At 40.4% G+C, this 19,532-nt stretch overlaps 1 protein-coding gene across 1 annotated transcript in view; it reads right to left on the reverse strand.

The window, feature by feature from the left end:
• Window positions 1-759: 759 nt before the first annotated feature.
• The window catches only part of LOC142217786 (bifunctional heparan sulfate N-deacetylase/N-sulfotransferase 3-like), a 320,369-nt gene continuing 301,596 nt past the window's right edge, over window positions 760-19,532 (reverse strand). The window contains exons 12-14 of the mRNA XM_075286112.1: window positions 16,943-17,052; window positions 15,194-15,296; window positions 760-1,489 (exon numbers count right to left, since the gene is read on the reverse strand). Of these exons, the coding sequence (XP_075142213.1) occupies window positions 1,370-1,489; window positions 15,194-15,296; window positions 16,943-17,052 (333 nt within the window). The 3' untranslated portion in view covers window positions 760-1,369. The remainder of the gene's footprint in view (window positions 1,490-15,193; window positions 15,297-16,942; window positions 17,053-19,532) is intronic.

Here is a 19,532-nt window from a genome sequence, read left to right on the forward strand (position 1 = left end):
TGTATACGCCGTGTGAGATTTTGCAGGCCGTATACGCTCCCATTGATTTCAATGGGAGCCGGGATCGTATACGCGGAGTTATTTTGTGGCCATGATTTTGCAAATCTCACACGGCCCGCAAAATCTCACACGGCGTATACGTGCTACATCACGCGGCACGTTACTCCGTGTGAACTCCCTTACTCAACTGTGTTAAGGGGAATAAACTAACTGCTATAAGATGTATTCCATATACTGCATTGATAAGGAACAGGAGATCCTGCCTTCCTACCTGTTTCTCTTACATACACAGAAGCAGCAGCAGGGAAGCCATCATACAATAGTGATCAGTGTAGCTGTGAGAATTGAGACTAGGGTCAGCAGCGTGTCTGTATCTCTCCTCCTTCTACATAGATTTCTATGGACAACATATGACATGGTGAGCTGACAATCTGTCCAGTCTATCGAGATGGATTTTAGCAGTGAATTGAGAGTGAATGTTCAGTTCCAGAGACATGAGGGAGATAAAGTAGCTATAATAAGATTTATTACAAACGTTTTTTTCTTTAGTTGTACTACTGATTTGTGCAAAGTGCCTACTTAAATTCTCCAATTTCTACAATCATCAATTATATAGAGGACCCTACTATAAAACGGGAATATCTAAAGTATACAAGCATTATAATAAATAGCCATTGTATCATAGCAAATATATAAGAAGAAAGTTGAATCACCATCTCAAGGAGTTAAAGAAGAAAGGTTTAATTTCAAGTGTCTAGTGTGCAAACCTGATACAAAACAATTTCTATGACTGTATATTAATGGGTAGAAATCACTTGTGTGAAAATAATTTATACATTATAATGACAGACATAGGAACGGTCACTTAAATGGAGTTAAAAAATGTTATTGTTTTGCATAATACTGGCAGTAGAGACACTTAAAGAAATACATCAGTTTGGTATAACAAATAAAGTAGCAGCATACAACATGCTTGGTTAATGTACCAATAATATCAGCATGTGTATAGAAAAAAACATATCAATCATCAATATCTTACATAGATTTTAATTAACATAAGAAAATATTTATTGTAAAATTAGATGGTCCAATGACTTTTTCAGTTTTAAAATGATTCGATATTTTGAAATTACCACAAAAGTTGTATTCCATATTATTCACCAACCGGTCATTATCCATCATAGGCTGCACCCCAGGCCAAAAGTCAAAGCTATCACCCTCCATTGTCCTCCACAAGAGTGTGACGGAGTCCACATGCCAGCATATGGAGAACACGGTTTGTCGGGTTCCTTCCCAACACATGAATATTACATGAATGACTGCATAAGTGAAGGGATGCTATACAGCTAATGGTCCACCAGTGTCTGTGCTATCTGATTTTTTGCAGTTCTTGTCTCAACCATGAAGGTAGAGGTTGACCAAGTCTGTGTAAAAGTTTTGATAATTCCACATTGTGATCTTGGTAATAACTTGACAAGAAGACTCTGCACTAAAAAGAAAGAATATACATATCAGTAATCAATACATATGTAAATGGCACTGAACTTTTAACAAACTACATGCATCAATAGTACAGGCAAATATATGAACTATATGTTATCAGAAAAAATTGCCTCTTTCTCCACTTCACAAGCTCCTTTTATCTTTTTTTCTTTCCTAAACTTGAAACCTATTATCTTGCAAGTCTGTATTGATCTCCTAAGATATTCTGCCGAAACGTTAAAGGGGTTTAGCCATGAACAGAACCATATTGAGATTTATAAATAATTATCAGTTAAAGAGGTTTTCCCATCTCCCTGTTTCAGCAGCTTTGCCTGCTGTCTCTGCTTCTCACGTCCTATATCCCCCCCCCCCCCCCAGTTTGCTGAACAGGACACTATGAAGTATCACAATCTTTATGATTACTACAAATCTAATATAAATGCAGATCAGATAATATGCACATGCTTGTACAGAACGGTCTCAGCGTTATTTATGTGTTTACATAGAGAAATAACAGACTTGGCTTTATTAGCAATCTGCAATTAGCTAAACTGATTGTCCTGCCGGCAGAGCAGTGAGTGACGTCACTTCTCTTATAGGTCTGTGATTATAACAACGTTGTGTAAACAATGGGAGTAATAGGAACACATAGCAGGAAAACAAAGCAGAATTTCTAAAACAATATAGTTAGGAAAGTCTTCAATCTACGTAAACTACCAGTACAGATAGGATCCTTGAGACGGGACAACCCTTTTAAACGTTTTTGCCAATAATTACAAATTTTGCAGTGTGTTAAAGATTTTCTCTTATCAACCTAGTGGGGACAGTCTGTTTCCTTGATTAGTTGTCGATGGATATGACCATGAATGCAAGAGCTTTCTATGATTGGTCAGAAACCCAATCATGATGTCCTTATTATATTACATTTATGAGTAGATAACCTAGCCACAATAAGGAAATCATGGCTTGATTTCTGACAACTGTCAGACCATACTCTTCTTTGTATCTTAAATATGCAGATCAACAATACAGAATTTGTGCAGCTATCCTTCTGGTGCTCCATATAGGACTGGACTTGGACAGTGAGGATAGATGCAAACAAGCTAGGTGCTTGTGGGCAGGGGCATAGGGGATGTAGTGGATCTATAATGCATATCTTTCTGAGAGAATGGATGAATAGTAAAAACAATACGTTAGAGTTAGGAGACCTGGCACTGATTTTGTATAGGGCCCATGAGCTTTATATTACACCTTGCTTGCGAGAAAGCTGGACACTTGCACCAGGGCTGTTCCATTAAAGACATGGATCAACAGTTTGGACACATTTGTCAAATGTAACACTTTTTTTTGCATTCTCAGCTAAGAGGATACTACACTATTTTTCCCTATACTTCGTAAAAATAGAGAATACCCCAATGTACTGAACACAATAGGATTTAAAAACTGAAGAAACTGGCAAAACTGAACAACAACATCTTCCTATCCAGATGCTAAAAGAAAAATGTTACACCCTAAGGCCTAATGATGAAGAATCCAAACTAATGTACCCAGAAACTGCGCTATAGGTCAGCTGAAAGACTGCAAAATCACCATATTGGATTTTTCTACAACAACAAAAAAAAAAGCATTGAAAATTAGATGAATTCCCTAAAGGATACAATACAAGGACCTGGGTCAGGTCTATTCAAGCTAGTAAGTACAGTAAATTACATCGCCAAGTTATCATCAGCAAACAAAAGAAACTCAATAGACTAAGGATCAGAGCAAATTCTTAAAGTACCACATGGAAAGCAAAACCTAGAGAATGATTTGGATATTGCCATCCTCTGTTAGAAAACACTCTCAGAATGAGACAAAGTGGAAATAAATCTGTCTGCAGGGGCCACTATGGGGCATAATACTGTGTGCAGGGGCCACTATGGGACATAATACTGTGTGCAGGGGCCACTATGGGGGATAATACTGTGTGCAGGGGCCACTATGGGACATAATACTGCATGCAGGGGCCACTATGGGGTATAATACTGTGTGGAGGGGCCACTATGGGGTATAATACTGTGTGCAGGGGCCACCATGGGGAATAACACTGTATGCAGGGACTATTATGGGGCAATAGTACTGTGTGCAGGGGCCACTATGGCGCATAATACTGTGTGCAGGGGCCACTATGGTGCATAATACTGTGTGCAGGGGCTACTATGGCACATAATACCGTGTGCAAAGACCACTATGAGGCATAATACTGTGTGCAGGGGTCACTATGGGGCATAATACTGTGTGCAGGGGCCACTATGGGGGATAATACTGTGTGCAGGGGCCACTATGGGACATAATACTGTGTGCAGGGGCCACTATGGGGGATAATACTGTGTGCAGGGGCCACTATGGGACATAATACTGCATGCAGGGGCCACTATGGGGTATAATACTGTGTGGAGGGGCCACTATGGGGTATAATACTGTGTGCAGGGGCCACCATGGGGCATAATACTGTGTGTAGGGGCCACTATGGAGAATAACACTGTATGCAGGGACCATTATGGGGCAATAGTACTGTGTGCAGGGGCCACTATGGTGCATAATACTGTGTGCAGGGGCTACTATGGCACATAATACCGTGTGCAAAGGCCACTATGAGGCATAATACTGTGTGCAGGGGTCACTATGGGGCATAATACTGTGTGCAGGGACCACTATGGCGCTCAATACTATGTGCAGGGGCCACTATGGCCCAAAACTGTGTGCAGGGGCCACTATGGTGCATAATACTGTGTGCAGGGGCCACTATGGGGCATAATACTGTGTGCAGGGACCTCTATGGGGAATAATACTGTGTACAGTGGCCACTATGGTGCATAATACTGTGTGCAGGGGCCACTATGGTGCATAATACTGTGTGCAGGGGCCACTATGGTGCATAATACTGTGTGCAGGGGCCACTATGGTGCATAATACTTTGTGCAGGGGCCACAGTACTGTGAGCTGGCATCACTATGGTGCATAACACTCTGTACAGGGGTCACTATGGGACATAATAAAGTGAGCAGGAATGTGGTTTGTGCGGGGGGGGGGGGTCGGGGGGGGGGGGGATAAGGTCAGGGGGCTGGGGGGGCCCCATGTCAAATGTTCGCCTTGGGGCTCTGCCATTCCTAGTTACACCACTGGGTGTTTGTATTTGCAAACATTTTTTATTTCTCCAATACAAGTTTGAAAAAAGTCTACATTAAGGGCACGTGAACAAAGGAGCGGATTTTGACAGCGGATTTCGCTTCAAAATCCGCCCCTTTACAATGGTGGTCTAGCGGAGAAAAGAAAGGACATGCCCTTTCTTCAGGTGGAAGCCGCGCGGGCTCAGCCGCGCGGCTTCCGCCCCCGGCAGCTCCCTCCTATGTCGGCTCATTCATTTGAGGGGAAAGCCGCGACCGCAATGGTCGCAGCAGGCGGGTTTTGACAAGAGAGAGACGCGGCTCACCGCGTCTCTCTCCGTGTCAAAACCCGCGCGGGCAGTTCACGTGTGAACTGACCCTTAAAGTATCCTAATGTTTTAAGTAGCAGCTTCTGTTCAGAACTATGTGTACTTCTTACTAGCCTTCAATATTAGTAGTAAGCACATGATAAATAACACTGGCCATGGCTTATCATATATTGGTGACACACAGGAGATAGCTATTGGCCAAATGGCTATTTCCAAAGACTATACCCTGTGCATGTATACAGGAGATAAGTGCTCATGTTTATTTCAGTGAAGAGAGGGGAATAAGTAACACTCACATAGCTCTTTTAGTATTACTATACATGCAGAATGTATCATAGCACATACCTGTCAGCAATATCACTATGCAATAAGGCAATAGCACCAAAATAGGGGAGACCACTTTCAGAAGCCGAGAAAGACATTTTTCTACCAATATGTCAAGATCTTCTATAAACCCAATAATGTAAAATATGCATGAAATGTATGTAAAAGATGTATAATGTAGCTTTTTCACTTCGTAAATGCACATTACATCTGCCAACTATGAAGCCTTGTGAAAAGCACATCATTTTGGAAGGCAGCCAGTAAAGTGACTGTTTGCTGCAGGATTTCAGACACTTTATCTACTCTTGTAGAAATAGCATTCCGGTATTCGGAGTACATGAAGGACGTCTCTAATTATTATAATGTGTAAATTAAGCAGATGATTAACTTCAGAAATCAGAAGCATCAACCAACAGCTCAATCATTTCATGCTAAAGATCAAGGTTTCATTTAATAAAATGAGACTACCAGTAACATTAGTAGCGTGCAGGGAGAACACGTTTCTTATTGCATAGAACTTCATTAAAAATTTAGCTGTCTCAAATTACCTAAAGGCTTGTGTATGGCAGGTAATTGTCATGACAGCATTATACATAACACACAGATATAATTATAGAAATGTCTAGATTTCCAACACCCATGGAGAAAATAAAACGGAACAAGACCATTATTGTAATATCATGCTGATAAGAAAGTTGTTCTGTTTCTCGCTAATTATGTAAAGTATGGCGAGATGTCACATACTGAATTATTGGTACACTCAGAAATACACTATTCTACGTACAGTGGGTTGTGCTACCTCAGTACCTCTTTAGTGGCTTACTTATATGCAGAACACCCTTCTTAAAATGTATGCTTTATTTATAAGCTCATAATAGAAAAGAAACATCGAGTCAAAATTAGATCAATTCGAACTCAACACAACACAAAACAGATTCTATCGTTTCATTAATTACTCAGTGAAAATAATGCCAAAATAGAAAAGTGATATGTGAAAAACTGAATACAACCCAATGAATCAACAGCTTGTAGAACTACCTTTAGGCTAAGCCCCACGTAGCGAGCTGCAGCAAAGAGAAAACTGGAGTGGCAATGCATTGCGGTTTTTCCCACAGCGCTTTTCACAGAAAGTCCACAGAAGTTTCCTCTGCTGACTTACAGCTTCCATTATATCTATAGGGAAACTGCCAGTGTTTCAGTAGGTATAATTGACTTGCTGCGATTTCCAAAACCGAAACAGTTTTGGAAATCACTTTTTTGCTGCGCATATTTTTCTGGCTTAAGTAGCAATAACTTGAAGTAGTGTTTTTCTTAATTTATCAGCGTCTCACTTCATTTGGGTGGCATTTTGGTCCACTTTTCTTTACAAAGATTTTTTTTAGTTTATCAGTGTTTCTGGGCATTTGTGTAAATTGAAAAAAAAAAAAGTAGAATGGAGTGAAATTGTGGAAAAAATGGCAGTTGCTCCATTTTTTTTACAAGTTTTGTTTTTATTGCATTCACTATGTGACAGGTTATACCTAGGCATGTAACATCCTCCACATGTATAAAAAAGAAGGTTTCTTCATAATTATCATCATTATCATCAAGAGGATTCTTTACTATTAGACCAATATGGCTATGGAACTATCTAACATACAATGTTGTGATGGTTGATTCAAGACTAGGGTAGAGCGATAGGATCGGAAAAGATCAGATTCCAATTGGCGATTGAGTAAATTTCACGATCACGATCGGAATACCGATTCCGATCTATTCCAGTGGGATCGAGGTAGGAGGTTATCTCAAGATCAGCTCAACCCTAAAAGTGACTTTTCCCATAGAGAAGTATTGACTAGGGTTGAGGATCGGGATCAGAAAAGATCGGATTCTAAAGTATTCTAAAGTATCAAGCAAATTTCACGATCGTGATCTGCTGGAAAATGATCGCAAATTGGAGTTTAAAATCGATCCTGAAATCTCAAAATCGGCTCAACCCCATTCAAGACAGATCTCTTTCTTGAAAAGAATATACTTTTCATGGATACAAATTCTTTGGAGATCAGAGAATGATTCAGGGATTCATTCTGATTTTTCCTTAACATAGGGTCAATAATCTATCATAAATATTGTTAAATGTCTTGCCTTCCATGTTAACTTTTTTGGCTAAGGCCAGAAATGCAGCGCAGTAGGAGAATCTAAAAAGTGAAGGTAGTAGGAGAACAGCTTAACCCTTTCACTGCCAAGGGTTTCTGGAAATTTTGCACCTCCAATAGCCAGAGCAATTTTCACAGTTTTGACATGTCTTGAGTAGAGATGAGCGAGTACTGTTCGGATCAGCCGATCCGAACAGCACGCACGCATTGAAATGAATGGACGTAGCCGGCACGCGGGGGGTTAAGCGGCCGGCCGGCGTCAAAGCGGAAGTACCAGGTGCTTCCATTCATTTTAATGCATGCATGCTGTTCGGATCGGCTGATCCGAACAGTACTCGCTCATCTCTAGTCTTGAGTTAAAGTTTTTTTTTCTATAAAAAATCTAAAATTCCAAATTTCTGACCTAAACTCTACCACATGCAGGGATATACTGACATAATTTCTTTAGTATACTAAAGTCTAAGCTGTCTTTAATTAAACAATCCTATTAATATTATAAATGTGAAAGTTTGTGAGTTTGGATGTTTGTGGGTTTGTGTGTTTGGATGTTTGGATGTTTGGATGTTTGTTCCTCAATCACGCAAAACCCGCTCGACTGATTTGGCTGAAATTTTCCACAAACATAGTCACTACACTCGATTGCGCAATAGGCTACTTTTCGTCACAATAGCGCACATACGTTTGTGCCAGGACCCCCACAAAACCCAAACTCACACCACCATCTCTGCAATCTCACACACTTTGGACCATAGCAAGCCACAAAATTCCTATTGCCCTCTGCAGCCTCGCCCCTAACCCCACACAATCTCATATACATATACTTTACCACTTTGCCCCTCCCCTTAACAATACTCCAAGAGGCGCTCTTTAACGCTCCGGAGCAGCCATGTTTGCCGACCCCCACCGCTCTGACAATCCGCGACACCGCCCACCCATGTCAATACCCCTAGGAAGTCTAATAAATGCAAAAAAAAAAAAGTTTAAAAAAAGTAAAAAAAATATAAAAACAAATAAAAAGGATTAAAAATTCAAATCACCCCCCTTTCCCTAGAACACATATAAAAGTAGTTAAAAACTGTGAAACCCATACATGTTAGGTATCCCCGCGTCCAAAATCGCCCGCTCTACAAAGCTATATAAATATTTTTCCTGTTCGGTAAACGCCGTAGCGGGAAAAATGGTCAAAAGTGCCAAACCGCTGTTTTTTCACTCTTTTGATTCTGATAAAAATTTTAATAAAAAGTGATCAAAGCAATAACATTTCCCGAAAATGGTAGAACTAAAAAGTACACCCGACCCCGCAAAAAAAGACGCCCTATACATCCCCGTACACGGACGTATAAAAAAGTTACGGCTGTCTGAATATGACGACTTTTCAAAAAAAAATGTTTTAACACAGTTTGGGATTTTTTTAAGGGGTCAAAATGTAAATAAAACCATATAAATTTGGTATCCCCAGCATCGTAACGAAACACAGAATACAGGGGACATGTCATTTTGGTTGCACAGTGAACGCCGTAAAACCAAAGCTCCTAAGAAAGTCGCAGAAATGCATTTTTTTGTCAAATCCACCCCATTCAGAATTTTTTCCCTGCTTCCCAGTACATTATATAGAATAATTAATGGCGGCATCATGAAGAAAAATTTGTCCCAAGAAAAATTAAGACCTCATATGGCTCTGGGAGCGGAGAAATAAAAAAGTTATGGAGTTTAGAAGAAGGGGAGTCAAAAATGAAAAACCAAAAATCAAAAAATGCCATTGACGGGAAGGGGTTAACTTCAAATACCTCTGTCCCAAAGTCACTATGTAAAGTTTCTCACAACACCGTATATATAGCAGCTCAAATACAAAGTAACTTCAACACAAAAGTCTCACGTATTCTCTGAATTATAGCAAGAACAAGATACAAAGTTACATTTCATATCCCATACCTTATACACAGTACGAAAACCTTACCCGCGCCTGTATATACCCACTGCTACAATCACCGCAGACGAAGTCGCGGGTACCAGCTAGTACTACATATATGTGACTAAACTCCCTTTAAGACCCTAAAAAAGTGCACCTCAAAATCTTGATTTTGGCCTTAAATGTGAAAAAAATAGTAGCATGAATAAAACATCACATATACATTAGAATCAATGAATAAACCCCATAAACCTATATATTTACAAACAGCAGACACCCTGACGACCATAAAAATACCATCTAGCTTATTATACTCACAGCCACCTTAATGCAACTTTTTATTAAACATTGATTTTTTGCAATAAAGTTCAGCTTTGAGACTAAATCTCTGAGACAGTTTGAACTATATTCATATAATACTTCCTAAAACTAAAAGACCATGGTGTGAGGAGTTTATACATACCACATGTGTATACACCCAGACACTATTTATGTTCTCAAAACTGCAAAAATCACAAACACCCAAAATCTGCTTTTTGTCTTCAAATTTGAAAGTAGTAGTGACATGGATAAAATATGCCAAACAAACCAGAAACAATGACTAAACTGCCAAAACTATATATTTCCAAACAGCAGACACCCTGGCGAACATAAAAATACCATCTAACTTATTATACTCACAGTCACCTTCATGCAACTTTTCATCAAACATTGATTTTTTGCAAAAACTGTCAAAGCTGAGTTCTTTGTGCACTAAGCAATACTAACTTTTAACAGCCCATGTTCCAAGCTTTCAGATGAGATGAAAATTGTGAATCTACTTGCAATTTTCATCTCTCTGTAAAGCTTTATGTGAGCTCTTTCTCATCCCCTTCAATAGTGCTGACACTGTGTAGTATCAGTGTCTTCTTTAGTTGGCAGCTGCGATCAGCAACCTCTTGGTCAGCTGATCGCTGGCTTATTTTATAGCCCATGTTCATAGCTTCCAAATGAGATGAAAATTGTGACACTAGTCACAATTTTCATCTCACAGTAGCACTTTATACGATCGCTGCCGGTTCTTCAGCACCACAGATAAAAGAGGGACAGACGGAGCAGTACCGCGGCCTTTTTTATGTGATAGCTGCGGTCAGCGACCTTTTGGTCAGCTGATCGCTGGTTTATTTTATAGCCCATGTTCCTAGCTCTCCAATGAGATGAAAATTGCGATGCTGCTTGCAATTTTCATCTCAATGTAAAGCTTTATGTGAGTGCTCCCCCTTCTCCTTCTACTGTCACGTCACAGAGCGGTAATGCCATCTTTTTTAGTTGACAGCTGCGACCCCCTGGTCAGCTGATCACTAGCTTATTTTAAAGGGCAGACTCTTGGTTTTCATATAAGCTGAAAATGGCAGCGCTGGCTCACTATACTACTTTTTATAGTGCCTCCCCCTACATTTCTATAGAAAAAACAGGGAGTATTATGCATGCATGTATTAACAGTTTTGGGAGCGATCGGTGACATCTGGGTCATCAGATCGCTTTGCCATTTTAAAGTCAAGATCCTTGGCTTTAAAATGACACCAAAACTATCGAGATAATCCAATTTCTCATCTTGGGAGCATGTATAACTACGTGCTTGACAAGAAAAGGATTAAAGGCCATTCAGGCATGTCTTTATCTCAAAACCACTGACACCATTGATAGACTCCCTTTAAACTGTGCAACGCCTTTAAGGTAATTTGGATGCTATAATTTTATAGTCTGCAGCACTATTCTTCACTGCTAAAAATACCAAAAACCTGAACTACTGGAGTTGCCATCAAAAGATGGTCCAGCAGCTTTCTCTGGATCCATCGATAAACAGATTCATCATGGGTCAGGTATAAAGGGAATATTAAGGCTACGTCTCATGGAGGAAATTGGAGAGGAATTCAAAGTGGTCCTTTGCTTCAATTTCCACTATGAATTCTGCATCTCATTTTCTAACTGATTAACCTCAGACACAACGGGGCTGAACTGCATGAGCTTCATGGGTTCTGTGGCTGAAATAAGCAAGAAGATCAGGCAGGATGCAGCTTTGTGTTCATCACTGTCTACCATTGAAATAATGGGAGGCAGAGTACAACCTGAATAAAGAATGGAATCCACCCCAAAATCAGCACCTAACAAGTTCTTCAAAATCAGAAGATCAGATGTTCTTCAAAGGCCCAAACATGATATTGCTATTCACTACAGCATCAAGATTTGTGTTGCATCTGCTTCCTCTGCATCTCCTATAGCTAAACATCCTTACCCTACTTATCCCAGTTTTTAGAACTTCAGAAATAATAGCTTTATATATCATGCGTATGTTTATATACATAAAGCTTAATTTTGCTATTTTTCAGGAATAAGAACAATAGCAGTAGCCAGCAGGAAAGAGTAGGATGGAACACATAAGTAGAACATGCTGTGTGACTCATAATGGTAAAACAATAAGTACTGTAATCTTCAAGTCAACTTTGTGTGTCTGACAGTTCTTCTAAACAAGTCATGTATTGATCAAACTGTATTTCTTAAATTAACACCTATAAGAGTGTAACTTCCAGACTGACCCATATTATCTAAGACCATGTCTCCTGCTTCTTTTTTAGAACTTATGTTCTATCTGTAGCATATTTGTGAATGCAATCCTCAGTGATTTCTGGGTGATAATGGCTGCTACTGTCACGTTAAAAAAACGATATATAAGGTGAAAATGTGAAAAACAGAGAGCTTTCATTTCTTCTTCTAGCTATACAGCTGCTGACTCTGGACAGATATCCACTATGCACCCTTCAGTGTAATATTTAAGGAAATCACTTTCACTGACTGGTTATAAGATAAGATAAGTAGAGATGAGCGAACACTAAAATGTTCGAGGTTCGAAATTCGATTCGAACAGCCGCTCACTGTTCGAGTGTTCGAACGGGTTTCGAACCCCATTATAGTCTATGGGGAACATATACTTGTTAAGGGGGAAACCCAAATCCGTGTCTGGAGGGTCACCAAGTCCACTATGACACCCCAGGAAATATTACCAAAACCCTGGAATGACACTGGGACAGCAGGGGAAGCATGTCTGGGGGCATAAAAGTCACTTTATTTCATGGAAATCCCTGTCAGCTTGCGATTTTCGCAAGCTAACTTTTCCCCATAGAAATGCATTGGCCAGCGCTGATTGGCCAGAGTACGGAATTCGACCAATCAGCGCTGGCTCTGCTGGAGGAGGCGGAGTCTAAGATCGCTCCACACCAGTCTCCATTCAGGTCCGACCTTAGACTCCGCCTCCTCCAGCAGAGCCAGCGCTGATTGGCCGAAGGCTGGCCAATGCATTCCTATTGGTAGCAGTGCTGAGCCAGTTCTGCTCAACTACACCGTGTGCCGGTCAGCCCATCTGATATAGCAGAGCCGAGTGTTTGCACTCGGCTCTGCTACATCTGATGTGCTGGTCAGCCCATCTGATATAGCAGAGCCGAGTGTGCACACTCGTCTCTGCTACATCAGATGTAGCAGAGCCGAGTGTGCACACTCGTCTCTGCTACATCAAATGTAGCAGAGCCGAGTGTGCACACTCGTCTCTGCTACATCAGATGTAGCAGAGCCGAGTGTGCACACTCGTCTCTGCTACATCTGATGTAGGAGAGACGAGTGTGCACACTCGGCTCTGCTACATCTGATGTAGCAGAGACGAGTGTGCACTCGGCTCTGCTATATCAGATGGGCTGACCGGCACACGGTGTAGTTGAGCAGAACTGGCTCAGCACTGCTACCAATAGGAATGCATTGGCCAGCCTTCGGCCAATCAGCGCTGGCTCTGCCGGAGGAGGCGGAGTCTAAGGTCAGACCTGAATGGAGACTGGTGTGGAGCGATCTTAGACTCCGCCTCCTCCAGCAGAGCCAGCGCTGATTGGTCGAATTCCGTACTCTGGCCAATCAGCGCTGGCCAATGCATTCCTATGGATTCCTATATCCACACTCGGCTCTGCTACATCACACACTCGGCTCTGCTATATCAGATGGGCTGACCGGCACATCAGATGTAGCAGAGCCAAGTGTGCATACTCGGCTCTGCTATATCAGATGGGCTGACCGGCACACGGTGTAGTTAAGCAGAACTGGCTCAGCACTGCTACCAATAGGAATGCATTGGCCAGCCTTCGGCCAATCAGTGGCGCTGATTGGTCGAATTCCGTACTCTGGCCAATCAGCGCTGCCCAATGCATTGCTATGGGAAAAAGTTTATGTCACAAAAATCACAATTACACACCCGATAGAGCCCCAAAAAGTTATTTTTAATAACATTCCTACCTAAATAAAGGTTATCCCTAGCTATCCCTGCCTGTACAGCTATCCCTGTCTCTTAGTCACAAAGTTCACATTCTCATATGACCCAGATTTGAAATCCACTATTTGTCTAAAATGGAGGTCACCTGATTTCGGCAGCCAATGACTTTTTCCGATTTTTTTTCGATGCCTCCGGTGTCGTAGTTCCTGTCCCACCTCCCCTGCGCTGTTATTGGTGCACAAAAAAGCGCCAGGGAAGGTGGGAGGGGAATCGAATTTTTTTGGAGTTTGCCACGTGATGTTCGATTCGAATCGAACACATCGAACAGCCTGATATTCCATCTCTAAAGATAAGATAATCCTTTAATAGTCCCACAGTGGGGAAATGTCAGTATGTTACAGCAGCATAGTAATACAGATACAGGATAATACACAGTATCAGTATTGCGTATCAACACAGACAAATGTTTGATAGTTCCATAGAAACGTCACATTTTCTTAATGTAGAAAGGCTTTATTTTTTTTATTCTTTCGAGTGAAAAGAATCCATGACAATGGAGATTTCTATAAAAATTCTAGCTTTATTTTGTGTCATCATTTAAAGGAAAAAGTGTCAGCCAGAAAAGGCCATTTTCTAGCCATGACAAAAGCAGACATGTTAACGTAGAACGTTGTATGAATAAATCATGAATATCTGATTTTCATTAACACATGACCATCCCAATAGTCTAATTAACAAATAAATATTTCATATGTGTCAATAAGCAAGGCCACAGAGGGCATTTAGGGGTTAATAAGCCAATTAGCTCTTGTACAACAGGGTGCCATTGTTCACATAATATATCACCAGCAATGATTTATAGAGAGACGTCAACAGCAACTAGTGGGCTATTATCATTGAGAAATATGAGTATTATGTTAGAGTCAAAACTGTAAGAAGAAACACAAAATAAGTCAAAACAAAATACATGTTATAAAAATTAACATTTTCTTGTACTTTACATTACTATGCAGCCAATATTTTTCTTGTACGCAGTTATACATGTACTTAGAGAGGTTATCCACTTTATACTATTGATAGCTTATTTTTAGGATAGTCCATTAATATTAGAACTTTGAGGGTCAGACACCCCTGCAGATCAGCTGCTCTGAGACAGCACAGCTCTAGGTAAAGTTCATATGCAGGAGCCACGCCGCTCTGTCAATGTACCTAAAGCCACTACAGCTTGAACCGTGAGTGAGCATCTGCAGGGGTTGTGGGTGTTGGACCTTTGCAGATCTAACACTGATGGCCTATTCTTAGGATAGACTATCAATACTAGAATGTGGATAACCCGTTTAACTATAGATTTGCACTGATACTATACTGTACATGTTGTATCTTAATTGCTGGAATATCCCTTTAAAAAGTAACTTAATTAATATGCGCAGTACTTAAGAAAAACATGAGCATTTATTTTCAGAAGCATATTTTTAATGATTTTTTCACTTTCTATTATATCAATAACATTTCTAACAATTTTACCCAAATGACACATTTCTGATAACTCATATTTGCATTGATACAGCACATAGACTCACTTCTGTATCCATTGGAGGGTATTTTCTACCTTTGCTTTTGCCGAGACATTTCGTTTTCCCCTCTTCCAAGAGCTGGCACCAGAATCCTTTATGGGAGTCAAATCTACAATGGAAACTTTAAACTGTTACAAGTGAATATTTCTAAAATCGAGTATGTGATCTGGACTTGCAAGCATATAGGTATGTGTGATTCAAGGTACAAACTACTAGACATTTCCATATTTCTGTCTCTGATATTGTTATCCTTATACTGGGTGATACAACAATATGGACAGCACAGTGTGTCACTAGTGTATTAGTACTATGGTGTGCTTGAAACAGAAAAATGAATTGTGACATTCTGCTATTTTTCAGTGTTGTCAGTATTTTGTTTAGTGCTTTGCTATATTGGAATGGTACATTACCACTGGCAAACCTCTAGCTTAGACCCTGCCAACAGTAAATAGAAGAACCTTATTGTAAGCTTCACCGTAACGCTTTATGAATATTAACTAGAAAAGTAGCAAGAGATATTCCGTCTAGTGCACTTGGTGCCTTATTAATGGAACTCAGCACCTCACTACTCTTGATCCCTTAACCATTCACTTGCTTGCTGTTGCCCCCACCCCATCTTTTTTCACCAATCTATAACATTCTTTTATAATGCATGTTTTCATTTTCCATCCATCCATCCATTCCAAAGGCCACAGGTAGCAGAGATGCAAACATAACAGAAGGACCAAATGTCCACACAGGAGTAATCATGAGAAAGACATATATGTCCACATGGTTACAAATGCATATAAAGCATAAGTCTAAAGGCTAATCATAAGGAAGGAGTTGTGTCCAATGGAAGAATGGAATGAATGGAAGAATGGAATGAATGGAAGGCAGACAGAGACTAGAATGTGGTTCACACAAGGAAGAATAAAGGTCTGGCATCCAAACAGGAAAGACTGGCTAGGGCATAGTTCAGACATAACAGATGGAAAGACAAGTATCCACAGATCTAGAGACTTGGCTTTGGCATTCACCCAAAGAAGTAAGTGAAATATTGCAAAGCCATGGGCTGTGTAAGGAGATTTTATACAAACAGGCAGACAGGGATTGGCAGGAGAAAGGTTAGGAGGTGAACACACTAATCCTTTAAGAAACAGGAGTGGTCTCACAGAGGTAGCCTCGCTACTAGGTTTACTGGGGAAGAATGTACACTGGCAAGTGCAGAGTGCGGCAAGGATTAATTAAGTATACAATATCTGGCATTATATAAGGTTGTAGACTGGTGTTATATAGCTAGTAATACAGCAATGTTAAAATAAACATGGGGAGACCTTATATAAGCTTTTCATTTTGTTTTGTGTTGATGGAAAATAGTCAAACATGCAGGTTTTTTTTAATATGACTTAAAAAACAAACAAACCACAAAATCACTCCAGAAGGGATCTGGCATAGAAGGTGGAGTAACATTTCAGGACAGAGGTGTTAAGGACTTACTGTAAATATAAGCCATATTTACCAAAAATTGTGTCAGCTCAAACTACTGCAACTGCTTAAAAAATTCCCTTCATGATAAATCAGAATTTTTCTAAAATTTATAGGAAAGTCTTTGTAGGGTCTGTATTAGAGGGGAATCAACTCCTTAATAATTACCATGGTTTGCCATGTATGTAAAAGCATCTAGCTATGTACTACAGTATATACTAAAAGGTAAAGTAGGTAATAAGTCCAAGTAACAAAAACCCTGTTTTTTTGTTTTGTTTTTTTACTTACGTTAGTGCTTCTGAGTAATTGTAGTGCGGAGAAACGCCCAGAAACTTCTGTACTTCATCCATCACATTGGCCGGGTCTGTCCGTAACTGTTGCCCGTCAACAATAAGCAGCTATAATGTAGACAAAAACAGGTCTCAGAAATCGATTGTAAATCCCATATGCATGTAAAGGAAATAATACAAAACATACCGTGTCATAGAACTGGTAACTAATAGAAACAGTTTAAAATTTCCTAATTAGCAATACACAGTAAAAAAAACTAATGCACTTTCAATTGCTTTAGGTTACAGCAGTTATTCAGTAGCAATCAGTTCTAAGGGTAAGTTCACACGGAGTAAAATGGAGTGTATTTTGGAGTGTAATTTTACACGTGGCATTTACGGAGTGTTTTTTGGAGCGTTTACGCGTGTAGAAAAACACGCTTCCGTAAACGCTCCAAAAAAACGCTCCGTAAACGCCACGTGTAAAAAAACGCTCCAAAATACACGCGTAAATTTTTTACACGTGTAAAATTACACTCCAAAATACACTCCATTTTACTCCGTGTGAACTTACCCTAATACGTCAGGAAGGAGTTAATGAGTCTTTTATGGATCGGTACCAGTTTACTTGCCATGCACATTGAGCAGTTATTAATGTTATCATACAAAAAGTAGTGAGCGAATTACAGAGCAAACAATGTGGCACACAGGCTTGGGCTGGCCTACCATTGTACCGGTGAATCAGGAAGGGAGGGTAGGCAGACTTGCCAATTTCCCAGGGCCCCTGTCCTCAAAGGTGTCCCCTGGATCCCCAAGTCAGGACCAGCCAAATCAATTAATGTAAAGAGATCATATGCCACAGTTCCCCTTTCCAATAGAGGCCTGCCTATGGGAAGTCTATAAAAATAAAAAAAAATTTGCTCACCTCTTCTGGGCATCCAGTGTCATCCCCTGGCTCACAAAATACATTCCGGATGTCACCAATGAGACCCAATCATAACATCAACATACCCCACATAACTGCTGAGGCCCAATCACAGGCCTCAGTGGTTATGTCTGAACACGTGACGTCAGCTGCAGGCCTGAAGAAAAAGTTGGCAGAGATAGCGGAGTAATCCGAGGGGTGCACAGGTAAGGCAAGGTGAATATAACTGTTTGTTATTTTCCCTCACCTCCTGTGTCTCGATTATTATCCTCTGGGGTCTGAAGAGGTTGTTAAACAAATTTCGGGGGATTTGCCTGAAGAATTTCAAGGCTGTGGGAGTATATTATAGTGTGTGGGGCCACTGTAGAGCATTATAATGAGGGGCCTTCTGTAGAGCATATTATACTGTGTGGGGCCACTGTAGAGCATTATACTGGGAGGACCCTCTGGAGATCATATTATATTGTGTGGGGCCGCTGTGGAGCATTATACTGAGAGGACACTCTGAGGAGAATATTAACTGTGTGAGGCCACTGTGGGGAGCATATTATACTGGGGGGGGGGCTCTAGGTAATATATTATAATGTGTGGGGCCAATGTGGAGCGTTATACTTTGTGGGGTCACTGTGGAGCTTTATACTGGGAGGTAGTGTGAGGAGCCTATTATATTGTGATATTTATTCATTCTGCACTGTGGGTAGCCTATTATACTGTGCGGGGTCATTGTGGAGCATATTATATTCTGTAGGGCTACTCTGGAGCATATTATACTGTGTGAATACCACTGTGGAGCATATTATACTGGGGGGGCCTCTAGGTAGTATATTATAATGTGTGAGGCCAATGTGGAGCGTTATACTTTGTGGGATCACTGTGGAGCTTTATACTGGGAGGTAGTGTGAGGAGCCTATTATACTGTGCTATTTATTCTTCTGCACTTTGGGGAGCCTATTATACTGTGTGGGATCATTATGGAGCATATTATGTTCTGTAGGGCTTCTCTGGAGCATATTATACTGTGTGAATGCCACTGTGGAGCATATTATACTGCGTGGGGCCAGTGTGGAGCATGTTACGGTTAGGGGGCTGGTCAGGGCTGGCAAGGGTTAATCTCTGGATGTCTGAACTCTCTGTTTGGGAGGGGATTCCCTGAGGTTCTGCCCCACCCTCTGGTGCAATATTTAAGCTGTGTTCTGGCACCAGTCCAATGCTGGTTATTCACTTGAGATCAGCTACTCCTGTGACCTGTAGTTATACTGTCTGTTATGTCATTATATCTAATGAGTTTAATTGATAGGTTACAGTTCTTACTAGTAGCACATCCCCTGTTTAGAAAGGTAGATATGCTACAGACAATGATTACTTTCAGGCACACAGAAAAGATGCTGTTTGCTTATTTGTTAGCTGGTTGCAGTACAATAAGTGTCTAAAAGAGCGTTCCTATTAATACACATTTGTAAAAGTCATTAAGATTTATAAGCAAAAATAATTCTTAATTTTCCAACTTAACCAGGTTAACAACCAACTTTAATATTCAGCTATTTTACCATTGATAGGCCAATGCCTTAAACTGATAATTCAACAGTAATTCAATTTACTTTCAGTCACTCATAACTCATGAAATCATTTTACTTGGCTTACTAGACATTGAAAATTTTTCTTTTCAATTTCTCAAGTAGCTTAT

Source organism: Leptodactylus fuscus, chromosome 1, assembly GCF_031893055.1.
Source record: "Leptodactylus fuscus isolate aLepFus1 chromosome 1, aLepFus1.hap2, whole genome shotgun sequence".
In the NCBI taxonomy this organism is placed as follows: domain Eukaryota; kingdom Metazoa; phylum Chordata; class Amphibia; order Anura; family Leptodactylidae; genus Leptodactylus; species Leptodactylus fuscus.